Source organism: Cavia porcellus, unplaced genomic scaffold (assembly GCF_034190915.1).
Source record: "Cavia porcellus strain 051 isolate PalLab524CR breed Dunkin Hartley unplaced genomic scaffold, mCavPor4.1 scaffold_21, whole genome shotgun sequence".
Classification (NCBI taxonomy): Eukaryota; Metazoa; Chordata; class Mammalia; order Rodentia; family Caviidae; genus Cavia; species Cavia porcellus.
In genome coordinates, this window is record NW_026947504.1 from 36865302 (window position 1) to 36880596 (window position 15295).

The 15295-nt window shown below is 37.3% G+C and overlaps 1 protein-coding gene and 1 pseudogene across 4 annotated transcripts in view; both read right to left on the reverse strand.

The window, feature by feature from the left end:
* Positions 1-4835: 4835 nt before the first annotated feature.
* Katnal1 (katanin catalytic subunit A1 like 1) overlaps positions 4836-15295 on the reverse strand; it is a 74853-nt gene continuing 64393 nt past the window's right edge. For all 4 annotated transcript variants that reach the window (XM_013141227.3, XM_013141228.3, XM_003477413.5 and 1 more), the window contains 3 exons: positions 12120-12254; positions 6855-6981; positions 4836-5647 (listed from right to left, as the gene is read on the reverse strand). In XM_013141227.3, the coding sequence (XP_012996681.1) occupies positions 5449-5647; positions 6855-6981; positions 12120-12254 (461 nt within the window). In that variant the 3' untranslated portion in view covers positions 4836-5448. The remainder of the gene's footprint in view (positions 5648-6854; positions 6982-12119; positions 12255-15295) is intronic.
* On the reverse strand, positions 12261-15290 carry LOC134471966 (coiled-coil domain-containing protein 152-like; annotated as a pseudogene).

The following is a 15295-nucleotide window of genomic DNA, read 5'->3' on the forward strand; positions in this document are numbered from 1 at the left end:
GAGTGTAGACTGCTGTAATCACTGTGGAAATCAGTACGGAGATTCCTCAGAAATTTAAAACCAGGGATGCTACTTGACCCAGCTGTCGGCTTCTGAGCTACCTTTCCAAAACTTAAAAACCAACATTCCAGTGGTATATGCATACTCATGGTTATAGCAGCACAATTATAACAGCTAAATCTTGGAAACAGTCTATCAACAGATAAATGGATAAGGAAATTGTGGTGTTTCTATAGAATGAGGTACTTCTCTGCCATAGAGAAAAGCCTGAGTTACTGTAGGAGACCATATGCTTGAGTGAAATGTATGGGACACACAAATTTAAATGTCACACTGCTTTGCTTGTGTGAGAAACCCAGTGGGTAGATAAGAAGCAGAATGGAGGACAGGTACTGGGAAATAAGAGCATGTTCAAATGGGAAGGAGAACAAGGGCGGAGGGAGGAGGAAGGAAGGACAGGAAAGGGAAAAAAAGAATAGAAAAAAAAAGCTTTCATAAATGAGATGGGCAAGAATTGAAGGAATGGGAAGGGAATGAGAAAAAAGACTTCAGGTATATCACGTATAGGAACAAATTCCATAGCAAAGGTGAGCAATACTCATGACAAATATGCACAAATAAAAATGTTAAAGAACAAACCAATTAGATAAAAAAATAAAGTAAAATTTGCATAGATGATTGAATGAATTTAATACAATTTATTCCTGCCTAAAACTAAGCAGCGTTAACTGAGGTAGAGTGGAAGTAACACATGTGCAGATTTTTTCCAAACATCAGTATTTAATCATTTGAGACAGTGGGAAGAGAAAGTGCATTTTACACATAAAATCAAATAAGAGCCTTTTAACGGGAGGGAAACACCTCTACACTAATTCCCTACTTGCTGTGTCCAATGTGAAAAACTTACACACTGCTATCGATAAAACAATATCCAAGTTTCTGTTTTATTTCCTCAAGAAATGAGATTTAAAAACTTTTTGTGACATAAACTGAACATTTCTTCCTGCTTTTATTAACAGTCATCTGCAATTCAGAAATATCATCAAAGCTAAACAGTTGTCTAGAGCCAAAAGATTTAATAAAATTTCAAAGAATTATTGTTAATGAGGTGAATGTGTAAAAACATTACTGAACAGATTTGATTTTTAAATACTCATACAATTTCCATATTGAGACAATATTAAAAGCAAATATCCAAAAATAAATAAGTATGAAAAGCCTAGTTTAAAAGCATAAATAAGTAAACCTACAAGAATTACAACACCCGTTTCAGCTCATCCTATAAAAAATAATTAGTGGAGAGGAGAGCAAAACATTTGAGGTTTAAAATTTTTTACCCTCCTACCGTACCCTCCAAATGTAATTCTTGCTGTTTTTTCTGTTGTGACAGATTCTTTGATTCACATAAATATTATGTGCATCACGGTAAGTGGAATGTAAAAACATTACACAATCAAAACATTCAAGCAACAAAGACACACACAAAAAAGAATCATTAATGATTTTTTTCTTCAAACAAGTGGTCTTCTCCTAGAAAAGGCCAGCACATACCCTTAATATTTGAATTCTAACATACAAGATACATCCAAAGATGACTTATAGTTAAGAATTTAAAGAGAAAAGTGGGAATCTATGCAAAAAGAAGACTCAATAACCAAGGTAACACAGAAGGAAACAAAGCCCACTTAAAACGTGAACTAACTTGCCTGGTTCTTCACTTGATCTCAGGTTGCAGGAAGAGGAAGAGGAGACATAAGTAACTATACCAAATAGCTGCCGTTTCCTAATTCTCCACATGGATTCAGAATATACAGAAGCTTACTTTCAAGAAAGGAAGTAAAATGGACTCAAGAATTTTACACCCAACAGAGCTGGGCTGCTCACAGCAAAGTAAGGGGTGACTCTGGGTTGTATACAATGTCCATTCCCCCGAGGTACCAGTACAGTGCTCAAGAGATTCACCAGGTACCTGCTGGCTTACTTTTTGCATAATGATTTCAGCCTATTTTTTTTTTTTTGAGATACTTGACAGTCAAATATCATAACAGGAAAGCTGCAATCTCAGGAGCTCAAAGCAAGCCCTGGTTCTACACTTAGCCCATGGCATGCTTCCCTAGGTGTCCTGATGTCTCTGGAAACAGGTGCTAGAACATTCTCAGATGGGCACACCGCTACTGACTGAGAAGATAAAGGCTGTCACACTGCCTCACTTTCTTCTCGGATGACTAGAAGGTGATAGCCTCCAATAAAGATCCATTTGTTTCTTTATTGGTATATTTCACCAATATTAATTTCTTTTAAAGGACATGTATACATGTTTAGTATAATTACACAGTAGTTATTGCATGGAAAATGATAAAAATTGCTTCACTGAAAGATAAAATAACTTCATACTTCTCAACCAACTGGGCATCAGTTTTCATTTTAAAACTAAACACTGAAAAGAGAGGAAGAAAACTTATGTCTTTTCAACACACACACGTTCCTTTGCCTCATCACATACGACCTAAACTCTCAATCTGGCAGCAGAAGCCAGAAACTACAACGAATAATCAGACAAAATGTCAGAACTTTCTGTCACCAATATCTTACACATGGTAAGCAATCACAAGTCTGCCTATCAGGGGACTGTTTGATCAGATAGTCACAAAGAAGGATCACATACAACTTACAACCTAATCTGAGAATCATTTCACTACAGAAGTCGAAATAATCTTTTCAGAGTAAGGAACCAAATATTTCTACTTCGTTAATGCATCTCTTTTTTTTTTTTTTTTTTTTTGTAGTGTGGATAAACACACCTCCAACCACCCAAGAAAAATCACAAAACAATTCTATGTCATTCTGGGTAAAACAACTCAGTCTTTTGCAATAAAGACAGCTATATACCAAAGGTTAGACAGCTAAACCCCTGAGGGATCTCTTCAAGATCTTTTAGGAGGTTTAGAGTATGCAAAGCCTTAACCATCCACTGATAGAGCAAAATGAGAAATGAAGGAAATAAAAGGGTATATTTGACTCACTTAAGACAATAATATAATCTTTCAGAAAACCCGAGTTGTTCTCAAACACTGCTTAACTGGTAATGAAAGAATCACAATTACCATGTCATTATGCAAGAAGAATTCAGGAAAAAAAAAACCCTGAATACATGCTAAAATAAATCCTGCAATAAAAAATAAATAAATACTGCAAAACTCAGAAGAGTCCTACTACCTAACTGAAATGTTACTGAAAAGTTTTATCACAACACTAATGTTTTAATGATATCCTTAAGAATCTAGGAAAAAATACATTAGTGGCTGGCAAGATTCTGAAGATAATTTTACTGGGAATACTTATTTATTTTAAAAGCTTATGAATAAATAGAAATTTCACTCATTTCTTAAAATGAATTAGGTCAATTATAATACAATCATGATTCCTTGTGGTCTAAAGTCTTATAATTTCTTTCTCAAACGAAAAAGAGTAATTTATAGCATCACATGAATACTGGGGTTAGAGTCAGACTTAAATTATCTGAAAAGAACATAAGACAGTTATAGTTCTTAGTAGGAAAAAACAGATCTGTTAGTCAAGATAGTAGGAGTTTTTGTTAAAGTATCTATAAGCTGTATTATTTTTTTAGTTTTAAACTAGTGTTACGATTTGCATTTGGACATCCCCCCAAAGCCTCATGCGGTCATGGGGATGGGCCTTTTGAAAGCAGCTGAGTCTAGCATTTGTGATGGGTTTGCTGTCTAGTGCTGGGACACAGCAGTGTGAGCAGTGCGCCCACCCAGGGCAGGCAGCGGCTTACTATATAAGGGAGGGAAGGAGGTGTGCTCCTCCTTTGGCCCTTTTCACTCTTGTTGCTTGCAGCTGCCATGACAGTTGCCCCTTAGCCACACCAGCCTGCCTTAGAGCCAGCTGAGTACAGACTGAAATCTCCACAAACTGCAAGCTAAATAACCCTTTCCTTGCTTCATTTTGGGTGTCAGATATTTTGTCTCAGCAACAAGAGAAAAGTAACCAACAACCAGTTGATGTCATCTTAAATTGAGAATTCAGAATGTCATTAAATACAAATTTTCAAAAGCCAGATTGTTAAATCACAGAATGTCTAATAATCTAAATAGGGTAAACAGAATTAATTACAAACAGTGTCATGATGTTCCACTTGTGATTCGATACATGCTATTTACTTTCCCTGGGTCCTTTTTACTACCTTCATGCCAAACTGAATAAGTACATCAAATTTCTATCTTTTTTTTGGTGTCTTTTTCCTTTTTATTGGTACCGGGGATCAAACTCATGACTACCTGCTTGCAAGGCAGGCGCTTATGCCGCTGAGCTAAATCCCCAGCCCCCAAATTTCTATCTTAATCTTACTATGTATATAGATTCTTAAGACTAAAAAGAATTTTAAAATTTTCAAATTTCTGTTAAACAGAATATATGGAAAACTATAAAGATTCTGTTTGTCTTGCACCAGTCACCAAGGGTGGATTTACTTAGAATGGCAAAGACGTATCTTAAATACTAAAGTAGCATTCAACAAAATCAGTATTGGAACTAAAAATAGCTGTTCGAAAACACTGAAATAAAAATGAAAGCAAATTTAGAAGTCTCTAATGAAGAACAGTTTCTCATGCAATCTTTAAGAAAGAATAAAATCTGGGCTGGGGATTTACTTCAGTGGTATAAGCACCTACCTGGCAAGCCAAGATCATGAGTTCAAACCCCAGTACAAAAAAAAAAAAGAAATAATAAGAGTTAATACAAAAAATGATGAGGAAGGGAGAAGTAATTATTTTAACCATATGTTAGACTCAGTAAGAACCAAATTCCAAAGCTTTAAGTAGCAAATTTATTTCCTCCAAAACTTATTGGCATTCTTCTCATAATGAATGAATTTGACTTGAACCTAGTTTGGCTGTGAGGAGTCAATATACATAAGGACCGCATGTTCGCAGAGTAAAGAATTGAAAACAAAGACAAAAGCCAACAAGGTCAGCTGAGAAACAGATTTACCAAATCATCTGTAAACAATTCCTAAAACTACACTGCTATGTTCCTTAGCCTCCCTATTATACTGGTTTGGGTGTGTTAATACTAATGCATGACTACATAGGCGGAGAGGGAGACCATCAAACTCTATCAAGTTTTTGTTTAGTTTTGAGATAGAATCTTGCTATGTATGTACCCCAGGCTGGCTTCTACCCTTTTGTGAAGATGGGAATTACAGGCATGCAACTGCCATGCCCAGCCAGACTCTACTAAGTCTTTCATTTCTCATCTACAGTTAGGATTTCTTTTGTTTTGTACTTTTAGATCTTTGTGTGTCTTTTTTTCCTCGAAGGGAAAATAGTTCCAAAGAAAAATTCCAAACCTGTTTAAAAACAAATTTCAGGAATTTCTTCACATTTGATAAATAAAAATGCCAGAAGTGAAAGAGCTGACAAAAACTCAAGCAGATCCAAATTCAACCATCCATTTTTCGTATTTCTCCAAGTCTGCAGCAGAGACAGACTTAGCAATTTTCTTAAGCGCCAACTCAAAGTCTCCTTTGGTGACAGGCATCTGAAGCTCCTCCTTAGACAGGGCACGGATCTCCTCCGGACTTAAACCATTGATACGCCGCCTCATTGCCATTAAAGAAGCGTCTCTGAAAATACAGCAAAATCAGTCAACAATAACTTCTGTAAGTGTTTTCAACACTTTTAATCATTACAAAGTTATGGGGAAGCACTGAAAATATGTTTCTATAGTACTGCTTAAAATTTTCCACTTCAGAGACTTCCTGCGGGTTCACGGGAAGTTAAAACAGAATCTAAAACACTTAGCACATGAAATGTACAGTACGTGGATCATAAAAATCTAGGTAATGAGCTCCAATAGTAATGAGTTTTCTTTTCCTTACCTATGCTTCAAAAACAACCAAGTCGTTTAGGAAACTGAAGTCAACTCTGAAATACTAAATTGCATACTTGGAAACAAACATAATGCTAATGTTAAGATGATTCGAATCACGTACAAGTTTCTCTACAGCCTATTAGAGGGCACAAAGTCAGGAGCTCCTCTCTAGAGCAAGAAGATATCCACATGCAGTGGACACGAATTCCCCACACAGCTATCTGAAAGCAGTCAGGACTCTCCTGACCGCATCTGCATCTCTAGTAAACCTGCTTCAACACATATGTACAAAACACAGAGACTCTCGCTCATGCAAGAGCTGCTAGGAGCCACCCAAACCTCCACACTTTTAAACATTTTGCTATACCAATGTGAGTTTTTTTGTATACCACTAACCTTAGATGTACACAGGGAAAATATTCACAGAAAAATGAGAAAACAGATGTTGGGTCATTAAAGAACAGCCACTGAGTCGATTTTACTTAGGAAAATAAGAAAAAGGAAAAATCCTCCTTACTGAGAGATGTGAACCATCTAAAAAGTACAGCGTCACTAAACTGAAAGGAAATTTACAGACGCGTGTGTGCTTCGTCCAGAGCTTAGGCTGATCACTGCATTCATCTGCATGTGGACAAATAACGCTGGCCAGCGCTAGCTGCGTCACTGTGTGCTGAGGCAGTGGCTCTGGCACAGAACTACATCACCCACACGCAGTTAATGTCATTATTATCACGTCAGACGAGACAATTTCTTAGAAAGCAATGGATCAAAGATATAACTTTTGTTATAGATATTATTTACCTAAGAGTGATCAAGGAAAAATTTACACAAACAGGAAAACAAGTCAAAGAATTAGGCAGTTACTTTTTAGGCTAAGGGTAATACAATGACTTTAAGATACAGTCTTCCTGTAAATTGTGCAACCAATGTCTAGGATGACAGCTCATTAAAGAAAATACCTGCAAACATTGGTTATATCGGCGCCGGAGTAGCCCTCAGTCTTATCTGCTATGTCTTCCAGCTGAATATCAGGATCTATTTCGACCTCTCGAAGATTGATCTTCAGAAGTTCGGTTCTTCCTTTTGCTGTGACAAGATTTTTAGTTGTTAGAGCAAACTGTTTTGCTGAGAAATCAACATGTTTACACTAGGAAAAGAGCAATACAAACAGGCGTGAACAACGATCAGCCCACCAGCACTGCCCATTCGCGGTGCAGCTCTCGGAACCGTCTGACCTGTTAGGGTCTCTGCTGAAACAACTGGAGCAAAGCTTGGTGTTCCTTACAGGTTGTGAGGATAACCTGCTATGGAAACAAAGCAGCGGAGATCCTTTACGTACCGGAAATACTCCTATCCAGAAATAGCTGGCCTTGTTTTACAAAGTAACATTGGGAGCTCCAATGCCTGTACCTTGATGAGCTCCTCACTTAGCACATCTCAAGTCTGGCAGCCGCCACACGGTCAGCCTAATAAACTCACTTCTCCAGCCCCTTCCTTTATGATTTGCTTTTTGCCTAACCCCTTAAACTGTACTCCGTAACAGTCTTTTAAACTCTGGGTGAGTGTGGCTTCCTATCATATCCAGGTCAGAATCCTTTTTTCTTTTTCTTTTTTTTCTTTGTCTTTTTCCTTTTTATCGGTACCAGGGATCGAACTCACGACTGCCTGCTTCCAAGGCAGGTGCTTATGCCGCTGAGCTAAATCTCCAGCCCTTTTTTTTTTGTACCAGAAATTGAACTCAGGACCTTGGGCTTGGCAGGCAGGTGCTTTTGCCATTGAGCTAAATCCCCGACTCAGAATTATTTGTTTTTACTTCTCTCTGCCCTAAGTTTGCACCTATGTGTCTTTCATCTCTGCACTGGTGTCCTCAGGGAGGCTCTCGTAGTTGAGAGTGGGAGGGGCAGTGAGTATGTCTGGAAGGCTGGCTGAGATTCAGGTTTTATAGGTATTGACTCATTTGACCATCAGGACAGACTGATGAGAGAGACTCTGTTCTGATCTTTAATTTACACTGTGGAAGCTGAGGAAGGCTGAGTATCCTCTGCAGCTCAGGAGATCAGGCAGCGAGGCACGGTCTGGCCCGACTGCCTGCTGTGCTCACAGGGAGCTGTGAAGATAAGCGGCATTGCATGTTGCTTCTGTCCTATTTGAATCTAGAGTACTGTATGTGTTAACATTATATCGCATTGGCAGTCCTTTACACTATTAACACACCAACCCCGTTACATCTTTTCACAAGTTAGTAAATCCCATTAATTCAGTTTTATGGGGCTGATAAATCTTACTTAGAATCTTCAAAAAAATCAGTGATATAATACCATTAGTTAAAAGCTAACTGCCCTAAAGACATAGTTCCTAAGAAAAAAGAGGATCCTTGCTGCCATGTTTCAGAACCACCAGGTCCTTAAGGAGCGGGCTTATCTTCAACGTTCATTTGAAGTCTGCTGTGTGGAACTTCATTACTGCATAAGAATACTGTACGTCAGATTAAACTTGGTGTTTAGGGTTTTAGGCATGACCAAGGCAAAACCTTCATTTACAAATAGAGTGGAATTGTGCTATTTTACTACTGCAACTAAACGAGTTAAGTGACTCTAGCTCACCTGTGCTCCCTTGCTGAAACAAGGAGCACTGGATAGAAATGTGCTTTTTCAAAACTGGGAGTTCTTACATGGGCACCAGGGCCCCAGCAGCTTTCTGTAGCAGCGTGGGTAGAAACCTCCTCCCGTCCCTCTTCCTTCCCCTCGTCTTTGCCATCCACCTGCCTTCCTTAGCTCAGTGTGTGCCAGGTGTCCCGGGAGCTTGCATGGTGGGCCTGCTGGCTGGGGTGCAGCACAGGGGCCTCCCGAGGTTAAGGAGCCGTACAGTTGGGGGGGTTCTAGCTGTGCCTTTTCATGTGGTTAAGTCTCAAAAATGCCTTCTGCCTCCCTTCCAGCCGCAATGGTTCTGTGTTGCTTTGCCCTGCCTTGTCCTGGCAGTGCACCTGTGTGTGCAGAATGGAACTGGAGTGTGGAAACATTTATTAAAATGTTTGGATTATCCAACTAACAAAGCGGACACCTCCATGGCAAGCCATGGCGCATCCTTGGAACTCAGCAGCTGCTCTGTGCGTCTCTCTCTTCCTGCTCCCTGCTGGCCACCACTTTTGTTCCTTTTATGGAAGTAATTTATTACTTTTTCTTTTATCACCTAGATTGTGTACTCAGTTTGCCCAGCCTTGGCTTTCAGATGCTGAGACAGAGCCTCCTGGCTTGCCCAGGGACATACTGTGCCCAGGAGGGTAATGAAGCGGCTGTTGATAAGAAAAGTGTTCTAGCTGAGTGCACTAGAATGACTTTCTTTCCTTCTTTCTTTTTTTTTTTCTTGTCTTTTTTTCTTTTTGAGACAACGTCTCACTCTGCAGTTCAGGTTCACTTTGTAGCCCAGGCTGGTCTAAAACTTCAACAATCCTCCTGCCTCAGCCTCCCGAGTGCTGGGATCACTGGAGTGCCCCATTACATCTGGCCAGAAAGATTAACTTTTATCAGTACTTTAATTTAATAGCAGAAAAAAATGATAGAATAAAATTTGTGAGATGAAGCTAACTCAGTGCTTTAAGAGAAATGTCAAGCTTTAAAATGTTTCCGGGTATGGGGGTGCACACCTGTAATCCCAGCTCTGTGGGAGGATGAGGCAGGGAGATGGCACGTTCCAGCCCAGCCCCCACAACCTGGCAACTTAGGAACAGCCTGTCTCAAAATTTAAAAGAGATGGGGGTGTACTTCAGGGATAGAATACTCCTGAGTAGATATGACAAAGATAAAAAGAAAAAAGAATGCTTAAAAGCAACCCTTTAAATTTTTAACTTCAGAAAAAAAGAAAACGAAATTCAAACTATAAAGGAAAAAATAAAAAAAGAAGAAATAAAATGAAATAGGAAATACAAAATTAACAAAGCAAAAGTCTGGTTCTTTGAAAAGACTCTTAGTATTCATAAATCTAACTATGAATATATTAATATTCATAAAATAGCAAGAATAATCAAGATAAAATAAATTACTAATATTAGGAATGAAAAATGAGCCATCACCATAGCTCCTACAGACCATGAAGGAAAATGAGATTAAGTGGATTTGTGTCTTTACTGCCCAGAGATCTCTTCATTGCATACCTCTGGGTTAATGGAGTGGAGATTACTCTGTGTGAGATTCCAAGGCAGAAAGGAATCAATGGAGAAAGTTGGTACATATTGCCTCTTCCCAGGAACTTTAGAAGAATGAGAGCCCAAGGTGGGTTCCAATCCACACTCCTGGGTTCCTGCTTATCCCAAGGTTACAAGTGATTATTACTTTTAAAACTTCACAGGCACCCTCTTTTCCTGAAAGCTTGCTCTGACCGACCTCAAGTTCCAGAACCACACATGAAATTAACAGCCGCACATACACTGTCAGCTTCTACATTTACATTAAGCCAAAACCAAATAAACTGACAACTTAAAAGAAATGTATATATTCTTTGCAAAACATAAGCTACCAAAGTTACTAAAAAAGAACAAATAACATCTTGAATAGAAAGATCTGTATCTATTTTTGAAAAATTAGGGGTAGAGATGAGTGTTTATAGATAGATCTATACATACATAGCAAGATATATAAACAAAGATGCTAAAGTAATGTAATGAACAAGAAAAGTCCTTTCAACAAATTGTGCTAGAACTGGATACATACATGGGAAATAAAACTCAAAACCTACACTACACTATAGACACACACACACACACTTAAGAAGAATCAAATATAAATATAGTTTCTAAAAACTATGGGGGAAAACATTGTAGCCTTGGAGTAAATGAAGATTTCTGAAGACATAAAAAGCACTATCCTTAAAATAACAACAAACACAAATGAAGAAGAAAAAGAGGAGGAGGAGAAGGGCGAAGGGGAGGGGAGGGGGGAAGGAGGAAAGAAAAACCTGACAATGAGATTCCACCAAAATTAAAAATTTCTGCTTTTCAAAAGATGCCATGGGAGGTACATAAAAAGAGGTAAAATGTATTATAACACATGTAACCAACTTATGAATGTAATCATTACGTTTGCCAACTACTAAAAATAAAAATTGTTTATGCCATAAAAATGAAAAAGCAAACTATAAATTGGAAGAAAATACTTCAGGCACATATCTGATAAATAACTTTATATAAAGTTTTAATAAAATAGCAGATAACTCAGTGAAAAACCTGGGCCAATAACCATATGAAAAGGTAAGACATCCACAAAATACAAATTAAAACCTTACACTGGCTAGAATGAACAAAGTTAAGATGTAACACTAAACGTTGAGAAGGTTGTACTAGAATTCCACTAACTGGTGGTAAGAGCATGAAATAGTACAACCTCTCTGGAAAAAAGCTTGAGTTTTTCTTAAGTTAAAAATGTAACTACCTTATGATTCATCTATTCTATTCTAATTACCCAAAAGAATTTAAAATATTTATGCATAAAAAAGATTTGTAGCTTATCGTAATGGCCAAAATCTAGAGGCAACTTAAATGTCCATCAGTCAAATAAATTATGGTATAATTATGTCAAGAAGAGTGTAACATGAATAAATCTCAGAAATATTAAATTGAATGTAAATAGATATCGTTATGATTCCACTCACATGAAGCTTAAGAAGAAGTAAAGCTAATATAAAAATCAGGTAAAATGAGTATCTGATGGAGATCTGAATTACCTGGTAGGGACACACAAAGTTTTTGGGGTGATAGAAATGTCCTACATCTTGAACAGGACATTGATTAACCTGGAGGATATATATCAAAACTCATGGATTACATACTTGATTTGTATGTTTTAGTATATATAAAAATTCACTTAAGGAAATTTAAATATTTATTAACTAAATGAAATTACAGTTTTGAAACATTATATTTTGAAAATGACCCCAAGAGAACTTTATTTTTAATCACTTAAGGTTTAACACAGATGCTTCAAGTTTAGAAGTGCTACCAACTTGAGTGTTATCAAATTTATTAACGCAAATATAAGAACTTCTCTGAAATGCAAGAAACTTCAATAGATGTTTCAATACAGTGCACTGCCTCTGTTTCTATGGACCACAAATTGGTTTTGTGATGCTGTGAACTTTGAGTAGACTGACAACAGAATAAACACACAGGCAAACAGGAAAAGGTAACAGCAAACAACAGAAAACTCAAACAGAACAGAAGGCAGAAGTTGTACCTGTGGGGAGAGGTATGTATATCCTTTTTTCTAATCTCCTTCTCAAAGCTTCGTCAATGTCCCACGGGAAATTAGTAGCCGCCAACACCATAACCATTTTGGAGGGGTCATCGTTTTCCAAAGCTCCCCCAACGCCTGGATGAGTAAGTGGGACAGAGAAGGTCTCAGCGCTTTATTGCAGCCCTTTATTCTTTCATTCAACCAATCACCTCTAAATGTAACGACACTTCTGGGTGGGAGGATACATGATAAAACACAGCAGCTTTTCTGACCTCTATGTGGCAGCAAAACCAGACACATTTTCAGATTAACTACAAAGAAAGCAAAAGAATTTTTAACGTAATCTAGTGAATTCTAAGCCAAATAAATTTTTTTCTGTATGAAAATAAATGCCTATTTCTTCTAAAAAGAAAAGGCATCAGAAGTTAGACTGTTTTTTAACCATAAATTTCCTCAAAAATTATTTTAGTTTTGAGTCTAACTTACACTTTTGTTTTCTTTACCTAGCAATACAAATGAAATCACAATCTTGAAAGATAGGTTATAGTGCAATTTGTTTTGTCCTTCAAATATTTAAGTGACATTAAAAAAATCAAGGAAAATATTTAAGAATGAGCTTAATAATCAAACACTGATGAAAATTCTGTTTTCTCTTAAGTCCAAACCAATTGTTTGTACATACACAGAGTCTACTTTTTCAGAATTAAAATTTCGGAATATACTTTATTGATGTGATTGTCCAATCAGGCATTTCAAAGGGATAAATAGCAACCCAGTTCAATATGCATTTTCTTAAAAATTATTAAACTATTTCAGTGATTATCTCAAAGAATCAAGCGGTCCAACTAATTATCAATAAGTCTCTAACACCCCTCAATCAAATTCTGCTGACTATAATCTTATTCACTGATTTTTTTTCCAGTTTTAAACACCTAATGTTCTCCTGTTTACCCTCCTCCAAAAACGTAATACTGTTGCTCCATTCTCTCATATGTAAGCAAAAGTTCAAATACAAACTCACTGAGGAAGAGAACGCATGGTACACTATTCTGTGTTACAGTGCCTGGCACTGTACCTAATACACATTAATACTCAGTAAGACTCTATGGCTGGTGGATGATAGCCAAGGGTGTTCTGAAGCACCCTGGGTATTTTTAATACACTCTGTTATTTTTAAACACATTTTAATCTTTCCTCATGGTTTGCTCAAACAGCTGTTGTTTACTACATAGTTACCAGAGAAAAAGGAGTTCTGAGCCTGGAACTTTCTTCCTTCTATGGCTTCCGAATATCTGGGAAAATGACCAGCGCTTCGAAGTCCAACTCCAGTGGCCCTTAGTCTGGGTGGTAGGACTTCTGAGGGGGGTTCAGTGCTCTCAGAGGCTACCTGCACCTCAGAATCCATCACAATGAACCATCATTTTTCTTTAGTATTTAGGCTTTTGTTGAAAAGCTAGGCTTTCTTTAGTATTTAGGCTTTTGTTGAAAATGGAAGTGAATTTTTCAATTGCTCTTAAAAAGTAAATAGTAATTAATGACTTTACTGTTATACTCAAAATCATGTATGCTTAAGATGAGAACCTTTGCCAGCAGAAAGGCGCTGCTCCACTTCATGCATGGTATTACAAAGAACTAAAATTTCCTTGTTTTTTTCTTCTTGAAGATGCGGAAGCTTCCTTCTGTAGCTACTCTGTGGGGAAACAGCAACTGGACAGTTTGATTTAGTCTGAACTCCTGCTAGCTTGGCATCGACCTCCCGCTGTAGTTTAATGATTACATTTTGCTTGTCCTTTTCTTGGGTTACTAACTTTGCATTTAACTCTGAAATTTCTGTCCTTGTTAGTTATTAAATCTTGTGCTTTTCTTCATTTAATTCAACTGTTTTCTGCATATCCTGATATTTCTATCTTGTGTTCTTCCTTTTGTTTTTCATTTTATGTACAAGTTTGTCAATATTATTCTTATTCTTGAGATTTTAGTTTTTCCTTTGACATATCAGCGTTTCTTTTCAGTTGTTCATTTTCACCTTTTTAAAATGAGGCTTTCTTTGTGTGGATTACTTTGAATAAACAGGTAGTCTTTCCCAGCTGGATCTCCAGGATGTGATTCTTTCCACCGGTTTCTATCACTTTCTTCTCTATCTGTGAAAATCTCTTACCAGTTTGTCGTGTTCACACTGCTAATCTTTTTTGTCTACCCTTCATCGCTTTGATCCATGTGTGCACAACTACTTACTGGGCTTCCTGAAGCTCTTTCCTCAGCTGTACTCTCACTTTCTGATCAGTTGTCTGCTTCTCATCTAGATGAGTCCTTCTCAGAGTTTTTGGTTTCAGGAGCCTTGTGCACTTTTTTTTTTTTTTTTTTTTTTTTTGTCTTTTTCCTTTTTATTGGTACCAGGGATCGAACTCACGACTGCCTGCTTACAAGGCAGGTGCTTATGCCGCTGAGCTAAATCCCCAGCCCCCCTTGTACACTTTTAAAAAGTACGGGGAGCTCCAGAGCTCTCTCTCTCTCTCTCTCTCTCTCTCTCTGTGTGTGTGTGTGTGTGTGTGTGTGTGTGTGTATGTGTGTGTGTGTATGTGTGTGTGTGTGTGATGGGAGTTCACTGATCAATATTTACCATTAGAAATTAAAAAAAATTTTCAAACTACTAATTAACTTTAAAAATAAATGTATTACTTGTTAACAAGTAAAAATTTTTTATAAAAAATAGATGTATTTTTCAAAACCCCAAAAACTGCATCGGATTTTTGTAAACATTTTAACATCTGACTATATAGAAAACAGCTAGATTACCACATCTGTTTGTTTCCCAGTTTTACCAGATTGCCAGGTTGTGTAGGTGTTGAAAAAGTCCACTGTACACTTGTGAGAGAATGAGTGAAAAAGACAAAATTACTAGTAAAACAGTTTACACCTTGTAGACTCTTGTGGAGGGACTCCAGAGCACATCTCTAGAGCCTCTGCTCTATAGTAAGCTCCTCGTGGGTGAAGACCATGAATGCTTCACAATGTATTACAAGTGTGTAACAGATACCTTTTTAATTCATGAAAAAAATGAGGATGAGTACATGAATAAATGATTAAATTCCAGCTGTCTTCTACTTCATTTAAGAACTTCCAAAGTATGAATCTACAAAAAAGTTCAAAAACGAAAGGCAGTAATTAAATGTTAA